Source organism: Lissotriton vulgaris, chromosome 4_1 (assembly GCF_964263255.1).
Source record: "Lissotriton vulgaris chromosome 4_1, aLisVul1.2, whole genome shotgun sequence".
NCBI classification, from domain to species: Eukaryota; Metazoa; Chordata; class Amphibia; order Caudata; family Salamandridae; genus Lissotriton; species Lissotriton vulgaris.
Genome location: NC_141691.1, coordinates 1,028,415,557 through 1,028,430,939, shown reverse-complemented (window position 1 = coordinate 1,028,430,939; position 15,383 = coordinate 1,028,415,557). Strand labels below are relative to the sequence as shown.

At 49.5% G+C, this 15,383-nt stretch overlaps 1 protein-coding gene across 2 annotated transcripts in view; it reads left to right on the top strand.

Moving 5' to 3' along the window:
* CCT5 (chaperonin containing TCP1 subunit 5) overlaps positions 1-15,012 on the top strand; it is a 220,244-nt gene extending 205,232 nt beyond the window's left edge. For both annotated transcript variants that reach the window (XM_086965270.1, XM_086965271.1), the window contains exon 12: positions 14,767-15,012. In XM_086965270.1, coding sequence (XP_086821396.1) covers positions 14,767-14,894 — 128 coding nt within the window. In that variant the 3' untranslated portion in view covers positions 14,895-15,012. The remainder of the gene's footprint in view (positions 1-14,766) is intronic.
* Positions 15,013-15,383: the final 371 nt, after the last annotated feature.

Here is a 15,383-nt window from a genome sequence, read left to right as displayed (position 1 = left end):
GCTGGGAAATGCTTTTTCCATCGGCTGGTCCAGCGTGTTTGCGTACGCTTTTCCTCCGTTCCCGATGATACCGAGGCTCCTCCGGAAGATGAGGACGGAACCGTGCACGCTGATACTGATTGCTCCGTACTGGCCGAGACAACATTGGTTCTCGGATCTACTTCGCCTGTCCATCAGGCCCCCGATTCACCTGCAACAACACCCGAACCTCTTGACAATGTCCGGAGGCCAAGTACACCACCCGAACCTCCGTTCGCTCAACTTATCGGCCTGGCTCCTGAGCACCGTGAGTTCGGAGACCTAGATATACCGCAGGACTGCAGGGCGGTACTGGCCAAAGCGAGGGCGGGCAGCACGACCAAGACCTACTCGCTGAAGTGGAAGAGGTTCTGCTTGTGGTGTTCGGAACAAGACTTACACCCTCTCCGGGTCACCCCAGTACAGCTGCTACCGTACCTCCTACACCTGGCTCAATCGGGGCTGGCTCACGCCTCCATTAAGGTTCATCTGGCTGCGATTTCTAGGTTCACCAGGACCCCATCGGGACCCTCCCTCTGGTCCAGTCGACTGGTAAAGCAATTTCTGAAGGGGCTCTACAGATCCTTTCCGAAGCCTCGGAAAGTCCCTCCAACCTGGCAGTTGAACTTGGTGCTCAACCAGCTCATGAAACACCCATTCGAGCCCATACACCGGGCCTCGCTCAAGCATCTTTCCTGGAAAACGGCTCTCCTGCTAGCCCTGACGTAAGCCAGACGGGTCAGCGAACTTCAGGCGCTGTCCATTCAGGAACCGTATCTCCAATTCAGGCACGACCGAGTGGTACTCAGGCCCAACCCTAAATTCATTCCTAAAGTGCCGTCAGACTTTCATCTGAACGAACCAATTGTCCTCAAGTCGTTCTTTGCGGACCCTTCCACAGCAGCAGAAAGGGCGCTGCATTCCTTGGACCTTAAAAGGTGTCTCAAATTCTACTTGGACAGGACCAAGGACGTCAGGAAGTCTTCTCAACTCTTTGTGGCCTACAGCAACCCGCGCATGGGGTTGCCCTTGACAAAACAGAGCATCTCACGCTGGATTTCTTCAGCAATTGGTTTCTGCCATGATCTGGCCGGACGGCCTTTGACAGACCGAGTGGCTGCCCACTCGACCAGAGCGATGTCAACGTCAGCGGCGCTCTTCGCTGGAGTGACGATCCTGGACATCTGCCGAGCGGCGACATGGAAGTCCCCGCATACCTTTTCCAAGCACTACTGCCTGGACATCGAACTGCAGAAGGACGCTGCAGTGGGACAAGCGGTGCTGCGCCATCTCTTCCAATAAGGTGAGCCTTACCTCGTCCCGCCATCCAGGTATGCACATTCTTCATGGGTTTTTTCTGCTATATGCATGGCTGTATATTACCATGTTTCTCTCATGTTGTCTGTAATTTATGCAGGCCTGCTAGATGTGAGAATGTGCTTTACCACTAGGCATGTATAACTGCTGGCTACTCTGATTCAGGCATGTGAATCTATGAAAGACACCCAAATACTGGATAAGAAATGCGTTACTTACCTGTAACAGCAGTTATCCAGTATTGGTGTCTTTCATAGATTCACATGCAACCCTCCCGCCTCCCCGGTAAGGACTCACGTACCTCTATGTCTACATTGCGACACCCTAGCTGGGTGCGTACGAAAATCTGAGGGACGGAGGCTCCTCCCGGGAAGGTTCTAGAGGGAGGTCGGAGCTGATTGGCTAACGATGAGAGTTCGGTCCTTTTACATAAGGACGTGGAAAGGCCCCAAAAGGGGAGGCCCTTCGGCCTATATTCTTTATGTATGTCCTTAGGACATTACTTTTTTATGTACCGGAGGCTCCCGTCTCGGCGACGGGGAATGATTCAGGCATGTGAATCTATGAAAGACACCAATACTGGATAACTGCTGTTACAGGTAAGTAACGCATTTCTTTGGCTACCTCAACTTACCTCCAGACTGTATGGACATCATCCGGGAGGCAAGGAAGCCCACCACTAGAGCCTGCTATGCGGCGAAGTGGAAGCGGTTTGTCATTTATTGTGCAGACCACAACATTAACCCGCTGGATGCATCTATTCAAAACATAATTTCTTATCTCTTCCATCTGTACAAATGTAATCTGGCCTATGCTTCCATTCGTATACATTTGTCCGCAATAGCTGCTTCTCTGCAAAACAGACAACTCCTCTCACTTTTCAGGGTGCCTGCCATTAAAGCCTTTCTGGAGGGACTCAAACGAGTCATTCCTCCGCGGACGCCACCAGCTCCCGAGTGGAACCTCAATGTGGTCCTCACCAGGCTGATGTGTCCCCCTTTTGAGCCACTGCATTCCTGCAAGATTCAGTTCTTGACATGGAAAGTGGCTTTCCTTATAGCGATTACGTCGCTACAACGAGTTAGTGAACTCCAGACACTAGCTATCCAAGAGCCATTTATTCAGATTCATTCCAACAGGGTAGTGCTTCGCACTAACCCTAAATTCCTTCCTAAGGTAGTTTCTCAGTTCCATATCAACCAGACTATAGAACTACCTGTGTTCTTCCAAAATCCAGAGTCACTTGCGGAGAGAATGCTCCACACACTTGACGTCAAACAGGCCCTAATGTACTACATTGATAGGACCAAAGATTTTGGGAAGACTAAACAACTATTTGTTGCCTTTGCGCCACAACACAAAGGTAACCCCATTTCCAAGACTGGTATAGCCAGGTGGATTGTTAAATGTATTCATATCTATCAGAAAGCAAAGCGCACTCTCACCATTCCACCGCGGGCCCGCTCCACCCGAAAGTTGGGGGCCTCCATGGCTTTCCTTGGAAATATTCCTTTGGAAGACATATGTAGAGCAGCCACATGGTCTACCACACACACATTTACAAAACATTACTGTGTTGATGTGCACTCCAAACAGCAGGCAGCTGTAGGGCAGGCTGTTCTAAAAACACTTTCAAACTACTGCAGCTGGCACGGGCGGCCGCCTTTAATGGAGGGACTGCTATGTATTCTATGCACAGATATGAATTCAGCAGCCCGCATGCCTCGAACCGAATATGCTACTTACCAGTATGCATCTGTTCTTGGCATGTAGGGCTGCTGATATTCATACCGCCCGCCCTCCTCCCCGGCGCCTGTAGCGGCTGCAGCATTCACACATACTTCTGGCATGGTCATCATTCACTTCGTTTTTAGCCATTGTGGCTAAGATGGAGTGAAACTATCTTGAGGATGGAATCGATGCCCATGCGCACTGTAGTCCGGGGGGGGGAGCCACCTATCTCGTGATACTTCGAAGACTCTTCCAGGACAACAATGTGCGATCATCTGGACCCAACACTAGTCGTCGATCTATGCACAGATATGAATATCAGCAGCCCTTCATGCCAAGAACAGATGCATACTGGTAAGAAGCATATTCGTTTCATATGATCACATTACAACAAGTGCTCCCGTTGCTACAATAGGGGGATTTCCTCGCAACACTAGACCTCAAAGATGCGTATTTCCACATACCCATCCATCCTGCCCACAGAAAATACCTCAGGTTCACAATAGGTCAACACTACCAATTCAAGGTTTTGCCCTTCGGGGTTACCAAGGCTCCAAGAGTGTTTACAAAATGCTTGGCGACCGTGGCAGCACATCTCAGGAGGCAGCATGTCCATGTGTACCCTTACTTGGACGATTGGCTTATTCAAGCAAAATCATACCAACAATGTGCAGAACACACGTCTCAAACAATCCAGCTTGGGATTTTCAATCAACTACACAAAATCACATCTGCAACCGTCCCACATACAGAGTACCTGGGAGCCACCATAAACACCTCTGTTGCAAAGGCGTATCCAAACTCGACAAGGATAGCCAGTATGCAGACACTCATTCAAAAATTCCAGCCACAACACCCTCTCCCAGCTCAAGTTTTTATGCAGCTCATAGGCATGATGGCCTCCTGCAGATTCATTGTCCCCCATGCCAGACTACAAATGCGCCCATTACAGGAATGCCTAGCACGACAATGGAACCAGGCTCAAGGACAACTAAAAGACCTAATGTTGGTAGACAGTCGCACTCACAACTCTCTGCAATGGTGGAACCCACAAAACCTTTCCAAGGGGCGACTGTTCCAAGAGCTGGTTCCACAACTAATACTAACAGCGAACGCATCACTGACGGGCTGGGGAGCCCATCTCCTTCAATACATGGTACAGGGCCTCTGGACAAACAAGCAGAAAAGGCTGCATATCAACCAACTAGAGTTGCTAGCTATATTCCTAGCCCTGAAAGCATTTCAGAAATACTTATACAGCAAGACGGTGTTTATCCGGACGGACAACATGACCGTACTATATCCAGAAACGAGGGGGAAACGCACTCTCCACAACTGTCCCATCTGGCACAGAGCATCTGGAAGTGGGCGATTCCCAAAAACATTTTTCTCCTAGCAGAACACCTTTCAGGGAAGGACAACCAAGTTGCCGACCTGCTCAGCAGGCACAGCCAGCAATTACACGAATGGGAGATTCACCCCCAGGTCCTCCAACCATTCTTAGAGGAGTGGGGTCACCCAGATCTAGACCTGTTCGCCACAAAAGAAAACTCAAAATGCCAATACTTTGCCGCCAGGTTCCCACATCCATTGTCACAGGGCAATGCGATATGGATGAGCTGGTCAGGCAGATTTGCATACGCTTTTCCCCCAGCACCACTGATCCTGCTGGTAGCACGCAAACTGCGGCAACACTCCCTCACACTAATCCTAGTTGCTCTCACATGGGCAAGACAACCTTGGTACACAACGTTCTTAGAACTCTCAGTGGTTCCCCATCAAAGACTGAGCCTCATCTTCTAACTCAGAACCATGGCGAAATCAGACACCCAGATCCCAACCAAATGAACCTAGCGATCTGGCTCCTGAGGTCTCAAGAGTTTGGATATCTTAACTTGCCCCCAGATTGCATTAATATTAAGGAGGCAAGAAGACCAACCACACGAGCGTGCTATGCAGCTATATGGAAAATATGTTATTTACTGCAACAATAACCAATTCAATCCATTAGACGCATCAATACAAAACATTGTTACCTGCTGCACCTACAAAGATGTAACTTAGCATACTCGTCAATCCGGCTACACCTTGCTGCCATTGCAGCATACCTTCAAAACAGACAACACCTTTCACTGTTTAGGATACCAGCAATCAAAGGTTTCATGGAGGGTCTAAAAAGGGTGAATCCTCCTACGCACCCACCTTCCCCAGTCTGGAATCTCAATATAGTGCTTACCAGACTCGTGGGCCCTCCTTTCGAAACCTTTACATTCTTGCGAAATACAATTCTTAACGTGGAAAGTTGCTTTTCTAGTGGCCATCACCTCACTCAGAAGAGTGAGTGAATTACAAGTGCTTACAATTCAAGAACCTTTCATGCAGGTACACGCCAACAGGGTGGTTCTTAAAACAAACCCTAAATTCATGCCTAAGGTTGTATCCAATTTCCATATCAACCAATCAATAGAACTGCCAGTGTTCTTTCAAATTTCACAGTTAGTAGCTGAGAGAGCACTGCACACACTAGACGTAAATAGAGCTCTACTTTACTTGTGGACAGAACTAAATCCTTTCGTGAAACAAAGCAACGGTTTGTTGCATTTGTACCACAGTACAAGGGGAATCCAATTTCAAAATCCGGAATAGCCTGATGGATAGTTAAATGCATTCAGATATGCTATCAAAAGGTAAAACGCACTTTAACCGTCCCCCCAAGAGCACACTCCACCAGGAAAATTGGGGCATCCATGGCTTTCCTAGGAAATATTCCTCTTGAAGACATATATGTAAGGCAGCCACATGGTCCACCATACACTTTCACAAAACATTACTGTGTAGATGTACAAACAAAACAGCAAGCTGCTGTAGGCCAGGCTGTCCTCAACTTTTTCAAACTGCTGCAGCTGGCACAGGTAGCCACCGCTAGAGGAGATACTACTATACAGTCTATGCACAAGATATGAATTCAGCAGCACACATGCCTCGAACGGAATATGCTACTTACCAGTATGCTTCTGTTCTTGGCATGTAGGGCTGCTGACATTCATATCGCCTGCCCTCCTCCCCGGTGCCTGTAGCAGCTGCAGCATTCTCTCTGGCATGGCCATCTCTTTGTTTTTCGCCATTGTGGCAGAGATGGAGATAGCAATCTGAGGATGGAGAGGATGCCCATGCGCACTGTAGTCCAAGGGAGGAGTCACCTATCTCGTGATACTTTGAAAACTCTTCAAAGACAACCAGTGCAATCATCCGGACCCAATACTAGGCAGCGATTTATGCACAAGATATGAATGTTAGCAGCCCTAAATGCCAAGAACAGATGCATACAGGTAAGTATCATATTCCTTTCAAGGTTAAGTCTCATTTAATCAAGACTGTCGCAGATTTTGGACTGTTTGAATAATCCCAAAGAAGCTTAGCCGGAACCTTGTACTTTACGAAGTGGCTTGACAAATAAGTCTTTCTCTGTTCAAACCTGGCGTTCGCAAGAGAATATGGTTAGGCATGATTCTCTCCATGAAATTTCTTAGCCTCCCAGGATGATAAACCGGGTTATCTTCTGATCCCTCTGTCCCACTAGGCCCATCAGTCCCTATCTCTTGTAAAAATTCTCCATCTTGGTTTAGAGAATTAGGCCCAATAGGAATGCGTATGTGCCACTTACCCCAAATAGAAGGGGCACCTAAAGGATGTAGTCACCGTAAGGGACAGAAGCCATTTGATAATTCCATCCAGCCGCAGTAACACCCTTGTATTGTCTTTTAAGGTCCCACCTGAACTTTGTTCCTCAGATTCTACAACCTAAGATGGACCAAAGAGCCGTGCTGCAGCAAAGGAGGAAGACGGCTGACTTGGACCCAGCCGTACCTGCCTGTCTCCTGCTTAAAGCACACTGCTCGCAGAAACCAGTGTGTCCCACAGCCAGAAACAGTAGAGGCCTGAGCTGCCTTGAACAAATACTTTTTTTTCTCCTGTGGACACTGGATTTTCTCCTGTGAACACTGGATTTGTCCAGAAAGAAACCATCCCAAGGACACTGGATTCAGGTGTATCTGCACTTCCACCACTCTGCACCTGTCGCCCATGGCCGGAGTCCAGGTGGCTGAATGAGCCAGTGAGGTCTCCCCGGTGATCCTGACCTCGGATCCTGTGTTGGACTACCTCTCCTGAACTTCCCCACAATGCCTGCAGCCTCATATTGAAGGGTCCTCCTGACCGAATCAGATGAGAGAAACCAGATGGCTAAAGATCCCCCTGCACTGGAAACACCCAGGCTTTGGGGTACCCTGCCCAGTGTCCCGGCATCCCTCCGCTATCAAACTAACCTTTCCAGTAGTTTGATTTCTTAAACCAGCCTTCTGGTCAGAGCCTGCAGTAATTTTCTCCAACCGAACATATCCATTAATTTCTATAGGGCACCTGACACACCCTGTACCCGGCTGTCCCTGGGCCCCTTTTGTTGCAGCTTTGTTGGGCCCTTTAGTGCTGACAACCTCCAGGGCCTGAGTCCCTGAAACACAAGTACTTGTCTGCAACCAGTGCCCCTTCGAGGTGCCCTGGACCCCACCACCACCCGCCCCTGCATCCCACCGAACCTCTGACCTTTAACTGGTATTGGTCAATCCCTCTGAAGACTGAACTTGTAAGTAGAAAGTAGAGCGTCTACCTGAAAATTACTTGCCTGTCTTTCCTCTCATAGGATTGCATTGGTTTATCTCTGTATTGCAACAAGTGTTGATTCTGAGAATAATGCAAATCTCTTTGACATTAAAAGGTATTTCATGGACCATGTAAAGGTTTTTTAATGCTTATACAAACATTTGCCAACTGTATATTGAAAGTATTGCATTTCTAAAAGGCTACTTAACTTTAATGAGTTCCACTTGGTTCTTAAAATAAATTACTAATATTTTTTAAAACATTGCCTGAAGTTAGTTATAGAGTGTAGTCCATCCTTGTATGAGTGTGTACAACAAGGCATTCACACTACCCTCTGATAAGTCTAACTGCTCAGCCCAGCTACCCCTAAATTGAGAGCAAGGTAAGTAACTTGTTTTCTTTCCAATCCTGTAACTGGGAGAACTAATGCGGTCTCTGCAGTCCTGGCGCTATTCTCACCATGCAGTGTTCTGACATATTGGATAACCCGGTTGGAAAAGCAATCTTGAAACTGCATGTTCGAGGCATGTGGGCTGCTGAATTCATATCTGTGCATAGATCCCGCCTAGTGTTGGGTCCGGATGATTGCACATTGTTGTCCTGGAAGAGTCTTCGAAGTATCACGAGATAGGTGGCTCCTCCCCTGGACTACAGTGCGCATGGGCATCGCCTCCATCCCCAGATAGTTTTTTTCCGCCATTGGGTTCGGATGTGTTTCGGTTCCCTCTGTCGGTACCGATAGTTGTTCTACTTCTACTCGAGACCAAAAGGTCTTTAGGCTGGGCGTCGGTATAGTTGCGTACGGGTTTCTTGTCTGACTCTCAGCTCCGATCTCTTGCTGCCCTTCCACGTGCTTTCGGCGCGGACGGGCCTACACTACACTTCTGATATGGAGCGAACACCGTTTAAGAAGTGCCCGGTGTGTAACTCCAAATATTCACACCTCGACGTGCACCCTGTGTGCAATACATGCTTGTTACCGGACCACGACGAAGACAGCTGCATGGCGTGTTCGAAATTCCGGTGCAAGAAGACTCTGAAGATTCGTCGGGCCAATAGGCTCCAGGTTAAGTTATCGGCTACTGCGGCGCCCCCACCAGACGACATATTCCAGGAATCTGTTGAAGGCGAAGACGACGTGCAAGGTTCGGACTCTAGTCCCGCGTCCGAGGGGGAGACCTACGACGCGGGTGAGGAGAACTTTGACGAAGTCGCCGACGAGGTAGGGGACGACGATCGGGCTTTTGCCACTGTGGGGGATAGCTCGGAGGAGGAGCATCCCCAGCCAGACTCAGGGGTTATTCCCCTTCATTACGGCCCAGGTCGAGGGATCGCCTTCGGGCCTTACCCAAGATCTACTTATGAGTCCTACGTCCCCGCCTCCGGGCCCGGTCACGGACATTTATGAGAAGCCACTAACGTTGAAGAAAACGAAAGTGAAGCCCTCTGGTCACGCACCCTCGGATGCGAAACCGAAAGTGAAAGTTACGCTGGTGCAGAAGGTTCTGGAGGCGTCAACTTCCAAAAAATTCAAGATGGCCGACTTGAAGAGCCACGCCAAGATGGCCGACCCGAAACCCTCGGGGTCGGCGCCGAAGGCGAAGTCGTCCGACGCGGCTGCGTCGGTTCCGAAAGGGGTCGTGGACCCGAAGACGGCTCCGAAGAAGCGTCAGGGAGACGACGCGCATAGGCATGGGGCGTCGGCCCCGAAGAAAGTGCCTGCAGGCGATCAGGCTCTCGACGCCGAGAGGTCGCTCGTGCCGGTCAAGCCCTCTCCGGCCTTGACGAAGAAGGTAGCGGAATCCCTGCAGCGGATACGAAAGGACAACTTGGCTCCCTCTCAGGACACTGACGCCTAAGCTCACGCCTAAGCCTGCGAAGGAGCAAACGCCTATCCGTTTTACCCTACCACCCAAGTCGGCGCCGAAGGCCTTCGCGCCGAAACAGGGCGGACCCTCGAAGGAGTTATTGACACCGAAAGCTGCCTTGGTGGTGTCGAAGCTTCGGCTCCAGCCGCTTGCTGAAGAGGAACGTCGTGAGGTACTCATCGACGCCAACACCGGGAAACTGTCTCTCCACAAGAGGAAAATCACTACGGAGCCGGCGTTGGAACATTTTAAGATCCCTCTCAAAAACAAAAGGGACTCTGCGGACTCTTCGGCTCTGGTGGAACCTGTGTCCCCACAAGCCCTGGGACACTCGCCGACGCATTCCGCCGCAGGCGATGCGGACGAGGAAGACGCCGAGTACAACTATCCGGCGTACTCGGATCCGGAGGAGGAGCACGAACCTTGGTCCGCCGGAGGCGACCCAGAGGACCCGCAGTCGGGCCAGGACGCGCAACTTTTTGCGGCCAAAACGTCCCCGACGGAGGACTCGGCGGCCTTTAACGCTCTGATCGAGAGAGCTGCGGCTAACCACGACGTCGAGTTGCACTCGGACCCCGTGGATGTGGACTTCTTATTCGACACTTTCTCAGTAGCTGAAAAGTCAGTCAAAACGCTGCCGATGCTTAAAGGGGTGCTTAAACATGCAACGGAGCTCTTTAAGGAGCCCACACGGGCGCGTGTGGTCAACCCTCGCATCGACAGGAAATATAAGGCAGCGCCCTCGGATCCGACTTATATCAAGGGACACTTGCCATTGGACTCATTGGTTGTTTCCAACGCTCGGAAGAGGGCGAACTCGCAAACTACTGGTGACGCTCCTCCCCCAGACAAAGAGTCCAAGATCTTTGAGGCCTGAGGCAAACGGATTGCTGCACAGGCAGCTAATATCTGGAGAATATCTAACACACAAGCCCTACTGGCACGCTATGATAGGGCTCATTATGACACCCTAGAAGCAATACTGCAACACTTACCTGACCAGTACAAGGAGGCAGGAGAAATGCTGATTCAGGAAGGAAAGCTCATTACAAATGCATCCATAAAATGTGCACTGGATGTGGCAGAAACAGCCTCCAGGGCGATCAATACCAGTGTGTTGCTTAGACGGCATGCCTGGCTTAGAATTTCAGGGTTCAAACCCGACATCCAAACTACAATACTGAATCAAACAGTTAATCCTGACCACCTGTTTGGCCCTGAGGTGGATGCGACACTGGAAAAAATGAAAAAAGATACGGAAACTGCCAAGTCTATGGGGGCCCTACAAAGTCAGCAGTTTCGGAGTGGTTCCTTTCGCCGCTCCACTTCCAGAGGCACCTCAAGGGGTCAGGCATCGCAGTCCACACAGTATTACAAAAGTTACACCCAAACCTCGTACAACAACAAGGGAAGAGGTGGTTACAGAGGCAATAACGTCAAGGGCAGGGGACGTGGAAACAACAGCTCCAGGTCCACCACCGCCAACAAGCAGTGACGCCTTGTCACTGCCCCCCGACCATACAACACCAGTCGGGGGGAGACTACAGCAGTTCCTGCCAGCGTGGAAATCCATCACCACGGACAGGTGGGTCAAGTCTCTTATCCAGTACGGGTACTGTCTGGAACTTACTTCCATTCCACCAAACATACCCCCAAGGAGCCGTCCTATGTCTGGCGAGCACTTGACCTTGTTGCAGCAAGAAGTTCTAGTCATGCTGCAAAAAGGGGCGATAGAGCTCGTTCCATTGCAAGAGCGGGGAACAGGGGTTTACTCCCTGTATTTTCTGATCCCCAAAAAGGACGGATCCCTCAGGCCCATCCTGGACCTCAGGCCCCTAAACTGGTACATCCTCTCGGAGCACTTCCATATGCTCACGTTGCAGCAAGGGCTTCCCCTGCTTCAGCAAGGGGACTTCCTGGCTACGCTGGATCTGAAAGATGCCTATTTTCATATCCCCCTGCATCCTTCCCACAGGAAGTATCTCAGATTCAAGATTCTAGACCAGCATTACCAGTTCAGGGTTCTGCCGTTCGGGGTCACCACGGCGCCAAGGGTATTTACAAAGTGCCTAGCGACTGTGGCGGCGCATCTCCGTCGCCAGAACGTCCACGTCTACCCCTACTTGGACGACTGGCTCATTCAAGCAAAGACAGAACAGCAGTGCGTCGACCACGTGTCACGCACCATTCATCTCCTGCACGATCTGGGATTCTCTCTGAACTACCCAAAGTCCCATCTCCAGCCCGCCCACGTGCGACAGTATCTGGGCGCGACAATCAACACTCTGGCAGCCACTGCGCAGCCAAATTCAGTGAGAATCGCCAGTATCCAGACGCTGATCCAACGATTCAGACCTCAGCACTCGCTTCCAGCGAAGGTGTTCATGCAGTTGATAGGCATGATGGCCTCCTGCATCTCCATTGTCCCGCACGCGAGACTACATATGCGTCCGCTTCAGGAGTGCCTAGCACGTCAGTGGACTCAGGCTCATGGGCAACTGACAGACCTAGTGTTGGTGAGCGGTCGGGCATACAACTCTCTGCATTGGTGGAATCCACAAAACCTTTGCAAGGGCCGACCATTCCAAGAGCCTGTGCCACAGATTATCCTGACAACTGACGCCTCTCTCCAGGGATGGGGAGCGCATGTACTCCAGTACACAGTGCAGGGACTCTGGACACTACAGCAAAGGAAGATGCACATCAATGTGTTGGAACTGATGGCAATCTTCATGGCCTTAAAGGCGTTCAAAGTACATCTGTGCAACAAAGTCGTGTTGATCCGGACGGACAACATGACGGCCATGTACTACATTCAGAAGCAGGGAGGCACACACTCTCCGCAGCTGTCTCATCTGGCTCAGAGCATGTGGAAGTGGGCCATTCAGAGGAACATCTTCCTCATGGCAGAGCATCTCCCGGGCAAGGACAATCAGATGGCGGATCTGCTCAGCAGGCACAGCCATCAAATGCACGAGTGGGAGATACATCCATCAGTACTCCAACCGTACTTCCACAGGTGGGGTCATCCAGAGATAGACCTGTTCGCCACAAAGGAGAACGCAAAATGCCAAAGCTTCGCCGCCAGATTCCCACACCCGCAATCACAGGGCAATGCGATGTGGATGAACTGGTCAGGCAGATTTGCGTACGCTTTTCCCCCAGCACCTCTGATACCGCTGGTGGCACGCAAGCTCAGGCAGCACTCGATGACTCTCATCCTGGTTGCTCCGACGTGGGCTCGCCAACCATGGTACACCACGTTTCTGGACCTGTCCGTGGTACCGCATCAAAGGCTTCATCTCACTCCCAGCCTTCTGACGCAGAGCCATGGCGACATTCAGCACCCAGATCCGCAACAGCTCAACCTGGCGATCTGGCTCCTGAAGTCCTAGAGTTTGGCTACCTCAATCTTCCTCCCGATTGCATGGACATCATTCGGGAAGCAAGGAAGCCCACTACGAGAGCTTGTTATGCGGCTAAATGGAAGAGGTTTGTCATCTACTGTGTTAACCACGATATTGACCCACTGGATGCTTCCATTCAAAACATCATTTGTTACCTGTTTCCATCTGTATCAATGCAATCTGGCGTACTCTTCCATCCGCATTCACCCGTCTGCTATGGCAGCATACCTCCAGAATAGGCAACACCTATCACTCTTTAAGGTCCCTGCTATCAAGGCCTTTCTGGAAGGACTCAAAAGAGTCATTCCACCAAGGACCCCACCAGCTCCAGAATGGAACCTCAATGTGGTTCTTACAAGGCTGATGGGTCCTCCCTTCGAGCCACTGCACATCTGTAGAGCAGCCACATGGTCTACCACACATACTTTCACTAAACACTACTGTGTAGACGTGCATTCCAAACAGCAGGCAGCTGTTGGTCAGGCTGTTCTCAAAACACTTTTTCAGACTGCTGCAGCTGGCACGTGCGGCCGCCGCTAATGGAGGGACTGCTATGTATTCTATGCACAGATATGAATTCAGCAGCCCACATGCCTCGAACTGCAAATGCTACTTACCAGTATGCATCTGTTCTTGGCATGTAGGGCTGCTGACATTCATATCGCCACCCTCCTCCCCGGCGCCTGTAGCAGCTGCAGTATTCCATATATATGTATATGCTCATAGCATGGTCATCACTCACATACTTCACTCCATCTCTGCCAATGGCTAAAAACAATCTGGGGATGGAGGCGATGCCCATGCGCACTGTAGTCCAGGGGAGGAGCCACCTATCTCGTGATACTTCGAAGACTCTTCCAGGACAACAATGTGCAATCATCCGGACCCAACACTAGGCGGCGATCTATGCACAGATATGAATGTCAGCAGCCCTACATGCCAAGAACAGATGCATACTGGTAAGTAGCATTTGCAATAGTGATTTCTCGGTACATGATTCATTCGTGAGCAGACTGGCGTCAGGGTTTCGTCAACATGTCTACCTACAGGTGAATAGCAGCTATTTGTGGTTCTGGTCAGCTGCAAGCATTCCAACTGTAAAATCTGACCTCACTGGAACATCAACCGCTGTCTTTTTTCCATATCCCATTTGAGGCTCACTTAGTTGCCTGCCTAGCATGTCTCAGCATGCACACTGCTCGAGGCACATGCTGTACTGAAATGCCCTCCTTGTGCTTGACAACCCAGTGTTTCCATGGATGACGGGAGTAACCTTGTCCTGACCCTGCTTCCTGATTTAGAACATCGTAATATTACATGTGGCTGGAACTTTTCTGTTTTGGAGCTACTTAATGCTTTCAATGACAGCACAGTAGTACTACCACTAACATTTGCTTACAAGTCAATACAATTTTGTTTTTATTTCCTAGTAGTCTTAATTGTGAGTGTCCATAAAATGCCTCCGGAGATCATGTTTATTTTGCACCCTCTTTATAAGTGGCCGGTCTATAATGTGCATTAACACTACAATGAGTTTCATAATTTAGCTAGACCCGTTGAAAGTTTGTTACCTAAAGTCTGATTACGGTTTGCAAAGATTTACTGGAAATAGTATAACAGCTAGCATTTCTGGTGATTTCCAGTCTTTATAAATGTCACCATTTGTGCTGGAAGTAGACCGTTAACCCATGATATCAGCATGTATAGAATAGGCCAACAGAATAGTGGTAAAAGTTGGTGTATTAACATATTTCCTTTTTTTGCAGACATGAAGCAACAGCATGTCATTGAAACCTTAATTGGCAAAAGGCAACAGATTTCTCTTGCTACTCAGATGGTTAAAATGATTCTGAAGATAGATGATATTCGCAGGCCCGGGGAGACTGAAGAATAAAGTTCGAAACTGAATGATTATTGTGCTGCCGCTCCGCTACTGTGATAAATAGAACTAGCACCTAATTCACAGCTGTTTGTTTTATTGCAGTGTGCAAACAATAAATGTTCTTTATTTAGTCTGTGGTTTTTGCACTGTTGTGTTGCTTTTGTCATCGATTGTTCATATTTATAACGCAAGTCATTAAATGATTTAAAATTATTAAAACTCTAACAAACGTTTAAGATAAGCCCTCCCTGTTTTTTAAAGTATGCACCGTTGACAAAAAAAGCTGTCGTAATTGCTCCTGAATACACCCCAGATACTCCTCATTTCTGAATCTGTAACATTTTAAGGGTACCTGCCATAGACACAGGGCCCTATTTTTTTCTCAATTTGCTATTTTCTCTCTGGTTTTACTTTTCCTTCTCGGTTGCAACATGTCACAATCGTTTCAGAAATCGGAGTAAAACCCTCTGAGTCCGTGCACAAAAGCCTTGCGGCCTCCTC